The 10,996-nt window shown below is 40.0% G+C and overlaps 1 protein-coding gene across 1 annotated transcript in view; it reads left to right on the top strand.

The window, feature by feature from the left end:
- The first annotated feature begins 1,792 nt into the window (after positions 1-1,792).
- Positions 1,793-10,996, top strand: part of LOC128642646 (Golgi-associated plant pathogenesis-related protein 1-like) — a 30,264-nt gene continuing 21,060 nt past the window's right edge. Inside the window, exons 1-2 of the mRNA XM_053695428.1 lie at positions 1,793-1,808; positions 3,906-4,112. Of these exons, the coding sequence (XP_053551403.1) occupies positions 1,793-1,808; positions 3,906-4,112 (223 nt within the window). The remainder of the gene's footprint in view (positions 1,809-3,905; positions 4,113-10,996) is intronic.

The raw sequence follows: 10,996 nt of genomic DNA, 5'->3' as shown, positions 1-10,996 counted from the left end.
GACTTCCTCTAAGGAAGGACCTACTACTTCAGGGTCCTTTCCTTCATCCAAATCTCATTTCTCTGAAGCTGACTGCTTGGAGATTGAATGCTTAATTCAGTCTAAGCGTGGTTTTTCTGAGTCGGTCATTGAGACCATGATTCAGGCTCGTAAGCCTGTTATTAGAAAGATTTACCATAAGATATGGCGTAAATATCTATATTGGTGTGAATCCAAGGGCTACTCTTGGAGTAGGGTCAGGATTCCAATAATTTTGTCTTTTCTCCAGGAAGGTCTGGAGAAGGGTTTGTCTGTCAGTACTCTGAATGGTCAGATTTCTGCTCTATTTTGCTGTACAAGCGTCTGGCGGACGTGCCAAATGTGCAATCTGTTTGTCAGGCCTTGGTCAGAATCAGGCCTGTGTTTAACCTTGTTCTTAAAGCTTTGCAACAGGCTCCGTTTGAGCCAATGCATTCCATAGATATTAAGTTATCTTGGAAGGTTTTGTTTCTTATTGCTATCTCTTCTGCTCGGAGCGTTTCGGAAACTCTCAGCTTTGCACGATTTGCCTTATCTCATTTTTCATGCAGATAAGGCAGTTCTTCGTACCAAGTTTGGTTTTCTCCCTAAGGTTGTTTCGGATAGAAATATTATTTAGGAAATTGTTGTTCCTTCTCTCTGTCCTAATCCTTCTTCTCATAAGGAACGTCTGTTGCACAGTCTAGATGTTGTGCGTGCTCTTAAATTGTATTTGCAGACGAATAGGAATTTTCGCCAGTCTTCTGCATTGTTTGTTTGTTTTTCTGGGAAACGTAAAGGTCAGAAAGCTACTGCTACTGCTACTTCTCTTTCTCTCTGGCTGAGAAATATTATTTGTTTGGCATACGAGACTGCTCGACAGCAGCCTCCTGAGAGAATCACAGCTCATTCCACTAGGGCTGTCTCTTCTTCTTGGGCTTTCAAAAATGAAGCCTCTCTTCCCGGATATGGTGAATCAACGGCACCTCTACACCTTGTGTTACTCCTTTTCTCCTTTTTCCTTCGGTCGAATGACTGGGGTTTGTAGGAAGGGGAGTGATACTTAACAGCTTTGCTGTGGTGCTCTTTGCCTCCTCCTGCTGGCCAAGAGTGATATTCCAAACAGTAATTGAGGACGCCGTGGACTCACCATATCCGGAAAGAAATTTATCAGGTAAGCATAAAATTTTGTTTTTCATTTTGTTTTAAACTAAACGAAGACCAAATAGTGCAGCCACCGAATATTTGGGGAAACAAACTTCCATGAATATCCAAAAGGAAAAAAAAATCAGAAACAAAAGGTTCTGGTCCGTACATCTCTACTTAGTACAGAGTGCATTTTTCTGCAGTTGTTATCTGATAAAGTCAATTAAGGACATATATGTTGCAGGGTTAGCCTTGAAAAGTAAGCAGGTACATTTCATGTTCTGAGAATTAGAAATTGCTCAATTTTCAGAGCTAAATTACATGAAAAGGGATCAAAATAAATAATGCAAATATATTGCAAAGATGTTTTATTACATATAACTAAACATTTTATATAAAAATCTCAGGGTGTTTACTGTCTCTTCAAGTGATAGAATGATATTTGTTACTCACTAAAACATCTCACAGACTGACTAATGTATATTGTGTTCCATTATTAATGTAAAAGTAAATCGCAGGTAGAGGACTTATATTTTTTTAAAAGATGTTATTAATATCTTAATACAATACAGTGGAAACTTACAATTAGTAGAAACAAGAGCTTAATATTCCAAATTGTAAAAGAGTATATTAATCAAAACATTTACGGATGAGCATTACTGCAGGTCTGTAATGTAATGTAACGCTCCTTACCTCCGTAGCCATTGTCAGAGCTGCAGTAACGCTCATCCGTAAACTTTTTGAATAAAGGGACACTGAACCCAAAAAAATTTCTTTTGTGATTCAGATAGAGCATGCAATTTTAAGCAACTTTCTAATTTACTCCTATTATCACATTTTCTTCCTTCTCTTTGTATGTTTATTTGAAAAGCAAGAATGTAAGTTTAGATGCCGGCCCATTTTTGGTGAACAACTTAGGTTGTCCTTGCTGATTGGACAGCACTAATAAACAAGTGCTCTCCATGGTTCTGAACCAAAAATGTGCTGGCTCCTTAGCTTAGATACCTTCTTTTTCAAATAAAGTTAGCAAGAGAAGGAAGAAAAATTGATAATAAAAGTAATTTAGAAAGTTGCTTAAAATTGCATGCCCTATCTGAATCATGAAAGAAAACATTTAGGTTCAGTGTCCCTTTAATATTTCTCAGTTCTTTTACAATTTGGAACACTGTTTCTTTCTTAACCCACTGAAGAGAGAGAGCTAAAGGACATGCTGTTTATATCTGTTGGGCTTTTTTAACAGTTAAAGACTTTGTTATGGGGAGACGTTCCCGTATGTATCATCTGAATTAACATTTTCGATACTATACACAAATTGCTGTTTTTATAACCGTTGATATTAAACTCTTGTTTCTACTAATTGTAAGTTTCCACTGTATTGTATTAAGATACAATTTTGTATTGATGCAATTTCGTATTTAACCACTGAATTGAAGTTCACATCGTTTTATATTAGGATATAATCTTAAAGGGACACAGAACCCAAATCTTTTCTTTCATGATTCAGATAGAGCATGACATTTTAAGCATCTTTCTAATTTACTCCTATTATCAATTTTTCTTTGTTCTCTTGCTATCTTTATTTAAAAAGCAGGAATGTGATGCGTAGGAGCAGGCTAATTTTTGGTTGAGAACCTGGGTTATGCTTGCTTATTGGTGGGTAGATTTAAGCCTCCAATAAGCGAGCACTATCCATGGTGCTGAACCTAAAATGGACTGGCTGCAAAGATTTGAATTCCTACTTTTAAAATAAAGATAGCAAGAGAACGAAGAAAAATTGATAATAGGAGTAAATTAGAAAGTTGCTTAAAACTGCATGCTCTATCTGAATCATAAAAGAAAAAAATTGGGTTCAGTGTCCCTTTAAGATACTTCACATTTTACACACAGATTTGAAGTAGTTACAAATTAAGCATCGTCATTATGCTTGGAATATAATTAACATCAGTGTTTGAATATAGCTTTGAATTTAAAGGGAAGCCATTATTATAATCTTTTCGAACAAAGATAAGATTGAATTAATACACTGAGTATTACATAAATATATCCTTTATATCTTTTATACTATATATTTCTATATATCTTTTTGTAATTTTTCACATTTTGCACCAAAATTGATTTACACACTCTTTGCTTTAAATAGCGCCTCACGAGATCTGTTTATTTTATTTGTAATAGAAAAAATAGTCAATAGAATACAGAGTGTCCACAGTTAAGATGGCCGCCGCAAAGGAAAGACGCTTTGTAATGGCGGGGGAAAGAAGCGGGACAGAAAACAAGTCTTCTGATTAGACTGTGAGGGAGCGGATGCAGAAGGAAAATATAAGAATGAGAATCGTAATGGTTTTGAGATAGTTGGAAAAAACATTAGAGAAGAAAAACAGTAATAGAAGGTTATCCAGTTAGATTGATACGTAATATAAAAATAAGACAGAAATATTTAAAAAAAACAAAAAACAGGAAAAGAAAATAAGTCTCTCTCAGTGAATGAGTGAATTCGTTAGATAGGGGTTAAAATAACAGCAATAACATGAAAATTAAAATAAGAAATCACATAAATGACATCACCTTTCTCTGCCAGAGAGCGGTAAATAAAGGGGATGTTATGTTTTGGGCGGGACCCTTTATTGTCTCTGCTTCATGTTTATTGGTTGTTACTTTTCTCTCTGTTGCTATGTACTGCTAGAGAGTTTGAAGAAAGTAACGCAAAATAGGAGCCTCCTGTCTTGTAATAAAATATCCTTTTTTTTCCCATTTTTCTAAAGGTGTCAATATGGCGCAATTTGAGAAGGATTTCCTGTCTATGCATAATGCTTATCGCAAGCGACATGGTTCGCCTCCTCTTCAGCTCAGCAGGGAACTCTGTAATTCAGCACAACAATGGGCAAATTATCTGCTGTCCATCGGAACTATGAAGCACAGCATCAGTGGAGAAAACATTTTCTCCTGCTCCGGCTATAAGGAACTAAAAGGTACAGGGCTAACTACATTAGAAATACCAGTAGGGGGCACTACCATCATAGCAATGTAATGTGTCATACCGGGCTGTTTAAAACTAATGACATGGTGAAACTAACACATTTCAATAATCTAAATAAAAAAGAACCCAGCACTTGTCTTAAATGGATATGAAACCCAAAATTCAGATAGAGAATTTAATTTTACAAAAGCTTCTAATTTACTTCTTTTATCTAATTTGTTTAGTTTCCGTGGTATTCTGTGTTGCAGAGATACCTAGGTTGGTCTCTGGAGCACTAAATGACGAGAAATTGTGCTGCCATTTAGTGCTCTTGGAAATCGATAACATTCATGCAAAACTGCTGCCATATATTACTCCAGACACGTGCACGCTCCTGAGAATAAATATATAATAATCTGTATATGTTTATAAAAGTCAAGGAAAGGGGCTCTCTCCCCTTATGTTAAAAGACAACTTGCTGGGGTGCCGTAACTCAAAATTAGTAAACTGACCTTGTATCTAGTGAGGTCGCGAACCTAAAATTTTCGGTTCGCGAACGTCGGACTCGAACTTCCGGTATTGTTCGCGAACTGGCGAACCGCCATTGACTTCAATAGGCAGGCAAACTTTAAAACCTACAAGGACTCTTTCTGGCCACAATAGTGATGGAAAAGTTGTTTCAAGGGTACTAACACCTGGACTGTGGCATGCTGGAGGGGGATCCATGGCAAAACTCCCATGGAAAATTACATAGTTTATGCAGAGTCTGCTTTTAACCCATAAAGGGCCTAAATCAACTAACATTCCCAAATTGTTTGCAGTAACGTGCTTTAAAACATCAGTTATGATGTCGTATCTATCAGGTAGTGTAAGGGTTACGGTAATTTTGTTGTGTTAAGTAAAACTTTTCTTATCACTTGAATCCCTCTTACCCCCCCTTTTGTTGGAGCTCTATATGGCCTGCATGATTAGCCTGACAAAGTATAATAAGAAAACATCTGGTCTTGGACCCATGGTAAATAGGTTGTGTTTAAGTAGTACTATTTCTCCAACATTGGTGTGTCCGGTCCACGGCGTCATCCTTACTTGTGGGATATTCTCTTCCCCAACAGGAAATGGCAAAGAGTCCCAGCAAAGCTGGTCACATGATCCCTCCTAGGCTCCGCCCACCCCAGTCATTCTCTTTGCCGTTGCACAGGCAACATCTCCACGGAGATGGTTAAGAGTTTTTTTGGTGTTTAAATGTAGTTTTTATTCTTCTATCAAGTGTTTGTTATTTTAAAATAGTGCTGGTATGTACTATTTACTCTGAAACAGAAAAGGATGAAGATTTCTGTTTGTAAGAGGAAGATGATTTTAGCAGACAGTAACTAAAATCGGTTGCTGTTTCCACATAGGACTGTTGAGATGAAGTAACTTCAGTTGGGGGAAACAGTTAGCAGACTTTTCTGCTTAAGGTATGACTAGCCATATTTCTAACAAGACTGTGTAATGCTGGAAGGCTGTCATTTCCCCTCATGGGGACCGGTAAGCCATTTTCTTAGTCAAAAACAAACAGAATAAAGGGCTTATTATGGGCTAAAAAACTGGTAGACATTTTTATGGGCTAAATCGATTGCTTTATTTGTGCATATTATTCAAATTTAGGCTAACAATTGACATTTATAATCTTGGGGAACGTTTATAAAACGGCAGGCACTGTATTGGACACCTTTTTCAGTCAGGGGGCCTTTCTAGTCATAGACTGAGCCTCATTTTCGCGCCATTAATGCGCAGTTGTTTTTTGAGAACAGGGCATGCAGATGCATGTGTGTGGATCTAAGAATCTCTGAAAAAGCTTTTAGAAGGCGTCATTTGGTATCGTATTCCCCTCAGGGCTTGGTTGGGTCTTAGCAAAGACTGTATCTGGGACTGTATAGGGGTTAAATTGAAAAACGGCTCCGGTTCCGTTATTTTAAGGGTTAAAGCTCTGAAATTTGGTGTGCAATACTTTTAAGGCTTTAAGACACTGTGGTGAAAATTTGGTAATTTTTGAACAATTCCTTCATACTTTTTCACATATTCAGTAATAAAGTGTTTTCTGTTTGAAATTTAAAGTGACAGTAACGGTTTTATTTTAAAACGTTTTTTGTGCATTGTTGACAAGTTTAAGCCTGTTTAACATGTCTATACCTTCAGATAAGCTATGTTCTATATGTATGAAAGCCAATGTGTCTCCCCATTTAAATTTATGTGATAATTGTTCCATAGCGTCCAAACAAAGTAAGGACAGTACTGCCACAAATAATGATATTGCCCAAGATGATTCCTCAAATGAGGGGAGTAAACATGATACTACATCATCTCCTACTGTGTCTACACCAGTTTTGCCCATGCAGGAGGCCCCTAGTACATCTAGTGCGCCAATACTTATTACCATGCAACAATTAACGGCTGTAATGGATAACTCCATAGCAAATCTTTTATCCAAAATGCCTACTTATCAGAGAAAGCGCGATTGCTCTGTTTTAAACACTGAAGAGCAAGAGGACACTGATGATAATTGTTCTGTCATACCCTCACACCAATCTGAAGGGGCCATGAGGGAGGTTTTGTCTGAGGGAGAAATTTCAGATTCAGGAAAAATTTCTCATCAAGCTGAACCTGATGTTGTGACATTTAAATTTAAATTAGAACATCTCCGCGCACTGCTTAAGGAGGTGTTATCTACTCTGGATGATTGTGACAATTTGGTCATTCCAGAGAAATTATGCAAGATGGACAGGTTCCTAGAGGTTCCGGTGCCCCCCGACGCTTTTCCTATACCCAAGCGGGTGGCGGACATAGTAAATAAAGAGTGGGAAAAGCCCGGCATACCTTTTGTTCCTCCCCCTGTATTTAAGAAATTATTTCCTATGGTCGACCCCAGAAAGGACTTATGGCAGACAGTCCCCAAGGTCGAGGGGGCAGTTTCTACTCTAAACAAACGCACTACTATTCCTATCGAAGATAGTTGTGCTTTCAAAGATCCTATGGATAAAAAATTGGAAGGTTTGCTTAAAAAGATTTTTGTACAGCAAGGCTACCTTCTACAACCAATTTCATGCATTGTTCCTGTCACTACGGCAGCGTGGTTCTGGTTCGAGGAACTAGAAAAGTCGCTCAGTAGAGAAACTCCATATGAGGAGGTTATGGACAGAGTTCACGCACTTAAATTGGCTAACTCTTTTATTTTAGATGCCGCTTTGCAATTAGCAAAATTAGCGGCGAAAAATTCAGGGTTTGCTATTTTGGCGCGCAGAGCGCTTTGGCTAAAGTCTTGGTCAGCGGATGTGTCATCCAAGACAAAATTACTTAACATTCCTTTCAAAGGTAAAACTTTATTTGGACCTGATTTGAAAGAGATTATTTCAGACATCACTGGGGGAAAGGGCCACGCCCTTCCACAGGATAGGTCTTTTAAGGCTAAAAATAAGCCTAATTTTCGTCCCTTTCGCAGAAATGGACCAGCCTCTAATTCTGCATCCTCTAAGCAAGAGGGTAATGCCTCACAACCCAAACCAGCCTGGAAACCAATGCAAGGCTGGAACAAAGGTAAGCAGGCCAAGAAGCCTGCAACTGCTAACAAGACAGCATGAAGGAGTAGCCCCCGATCCGGGACCGGATCTGGTGGGGGGCAGACTCTCTCTCTTTGCTCAGGCTTGGGCAAGAGATGTTCAGGATCCTTGGGCGCTAGAAATAGTTTCTCAAGGTTATCTCCTGGAATTCAAGGAACTACCCCCAAGGGGAAGGTTCCACAAGTCTCACTTATCCTCAAACCAAATAAAGAGACAGGCATTCTTACATTGTGTAGAAGACCTGTTAAAGATGGGAGTGATACACCCAGTTCCAATAAAGGAACAAGGAATGGGATTTTATTCCAATCTGTTCGTAGTTCCCAAAAAAGAGGGAACGTTCAGACCAATTTTGGATTTGAAGATCCTAAACAAATTTCTCAGGGTACATTCGTTCAAAATGGAAACTATTCGAACGATTCTACCCACCATCCAGGAAAGTCAATTTATGACTACCGTGGATCTAAAGGATGCGTACCTACATATCCCTATCCACAAGGAACATCATCAGTTCCTAAGGTTCGCTTTTCTGGACAAAAATTACCAGTTTGTGGCTCTTCCATTCGGATTAGCCACTGCTCCAAGGATTTTCACAAAGGTGCTAGGGTCCCTTCTAGCGGTTCTAAGACCAAGGGGCATTGCAGTAGTACCTTACTTGGACGACATTCTAATACAAGCGTCGTCCCTGTCAAAGGCAAAGGCTCATACGGACATCGTTCTAGCCTTTCTCACATCTCACGGATGGAAGGTGAACAAAGAAAAGAGTTCTCTGTCCCCGTCAACAAGATTTCCCTTCTTGGGAACAATAATAGATTCCTTAGAAATGAGGATTTTTCTGACAGAGGTCAGAAAATCAAAACTTCTAAGCTCTTGTCAAGTGCTTCATTCTGTTCCTCGTCCTTCCATAGCGCAGTGCATGGAAGTAATAGGATTGATGGTTGCAACAATGGACATAGTTCCTTTTGCACGAATTCATCTAAGACCATTACAACTGTGCATGCTCAAACAGTGGAATGGGGATTATACAGACTTGTCTCCAATGATTCAAGTAGATCAAAAGACCAGAGATTCACTCCGTTGGTGGCTGACCCTGGACCATCTGTCCCAGGGAATGAGCTTCCGCAGGCCAGAGTGGGTCATTGTCACGACCGACGCCAGTCTAGAGGGCTGGGGTGCGGTCTGGGAATCCCTGAAAGCTCAGGGTCTATGGTCTCGGGAAGAGTCTCTTCTCCTGATAAACATTCTGGAACTGAGAGCGATATTCAATGCTCTCAGAGCTTGGCCTCAACTAGCAAAGGCCAAATTCATAAGGTTCCAATCAGACAACATGACGACTGTTGCTTATATCAATCATCAAGGGGGAACAAAGAGTTCCCTGGCGATGAAAGAAGTGACCAAAATAATTCAATGGGCGGAGGATCACTCCTGCCACTTGTCTGCGATCCACATCCCAGGAGTGGAAAATTGGGAAGCGGATTTTCTGAGTCGTCAGACATTTCATCCGGGGGAGTGGGAACTCCATCCGGAAATCTTTGCCCAAATAACTAAATTATGGGGCATTCCAGACATGGATCTGATGGCGTCTCGTCAGAACTTCAAGGTTCCTTGCTACGGGTCCAGATCCAGGGATCCCAAGGCGACTCTAGTAGATGCACTAGTAGCACCTTGGACTTTCAACCTAGCTTACGTATTCCCACCGTTTCCTCTCATTCCCAGGCTGGTAGCCAGGATCAATCAGGAGAGGGCCTCGGTGATCTTGATAGCTCCTGCGTGGCCACGCAGGACTTGGTATGCAGACCTGGTGAATATGTCATCGGCTCCACCATGGAAGCTACCTTTGAGACAGGACCTTCTTGTTCAAGATCCATTCGAACACCCAAATCTGGTCTCCCTCCAACTGACGGCTTGGAGATTGAACGCTTGATTCTATCAAAGCGTGGGTTTTCAGATTCGGTGATAGATACTCTGGTTCAGGCCAGAAAACCTGTAACTAGAAAAATTTACCATAAAATATGGAAAAAATATATCTGTTGGTGTGAATCCAAAGGATTCCCATGGAATAAGATAAAAATTTCTAAGATTCTCTCCTTTCTTCAAGAAGGTTTGGAGAAAGGATTATCTGCAAGTTCCCTAAAGGGACAGATCTCTGCTTTATCTGTCTTACTACACAAAAAACTGGCAGCTGTGCCAGATGTTCAAGCATTTGTTCAGGCTCTGGTTAGGATCAAGCCTGTTTACAGAACTTTGACTCCTCCCTGGAGTCTAAATCTAGTTCTTTCAGTTCTTCAAGGGGTTCCGTTTGAACCCTTACATTCCATAGATATTAAGTTACTATCTTGGAAAGTTTTGTTTTTGGTTGCAATTTCTTCTGCTAGAAGAGTTTCAGAGTTATCTGCTCTGCAGTGTTCTCCTCCTTATCTGGTGTTCCATGCATATAAGGTGGTTTTGCGTACTAAGCCTGGTTTTCTTCCTAAAGTTGTTTCTAACAAAAATATTAACCAGGAGATAGTTGTACCTTCTTTGTGTCCGAATCCAGTTTCAAAGAAGGAACGTTTGTTACACAATTTGGACGTTGTCCATGCTCTAAAGTTCTATTTAGAGGCTACTAAAGATTTCAGACAAACATCTTCCTTGTTTGTTGTTTATTCTGGTAAAAGGAGAGGTCAAAAAGCAACTTCTACCTCTCTTTCCTTTTGGCTTAAAAGCATCATCCGATTGGCTTATGAGACTGCCGGACGGCAGCCTCCTGAAAGAATCACAGCTCACTCCACTAGGGCTGTGGCTTCCACATGGGCCTTCAAGAACGAGGCTTCTGTTGACCAGATATGTAAGGCAGCGACTTGGTCTTCACTGCACACTTTTGCCAAATTTTACAAATTTGATACTTTTGCTTCTTCGGAGGCTATTTTTGGGAGAAAGGTTTTGCAAGCTGTGGTTCCTTCCGTTTAGGTGACCTGATTTGCTCCCTCCCTTCATCCGTGTCCTAAAGCTTTGGTATTGGTTCCCACAAGTAAGGATGACGCCGTGGACCGGACACACCAATGTTGGAGAAAACAGAATTTATGCTTACCTGATAAATTACTTTCTCCAACGGTGTGTCCGGTCCACGGCCCGCCCTGGTTTTTTAATCAGGTCTGATGAATTATTTTCTCTAACTACAGTCACCACGGTATCATATGGTTTCTCCTATATATATTTCCTCCTGTCCGTCGGTCGAATGACTGGGGTGGGCGGAGCCTAGGAGGGATCATGTGACCAGCTTTGCTGGGACTCTTTGCCATTTCCTGTTGGGGAAGAGAATATC

Source organism: Bombina bombina, chromosome 12 (assembly GCF_027579735.1).
Source record: "Bombina bombina isolate aBomBom1 chromosome 12, aBomBom1.pri, whole genome shotgun sequence".
Taxonomy (NCBI): Eukaryota; Metazoa; Chordata; class Amphibia; order Anura; family Bombinatoridae; genus Bombina; species Bombina bombina.
This window is presented reverse-complemented; position numbering and strand designations above follow the sequence as displayed.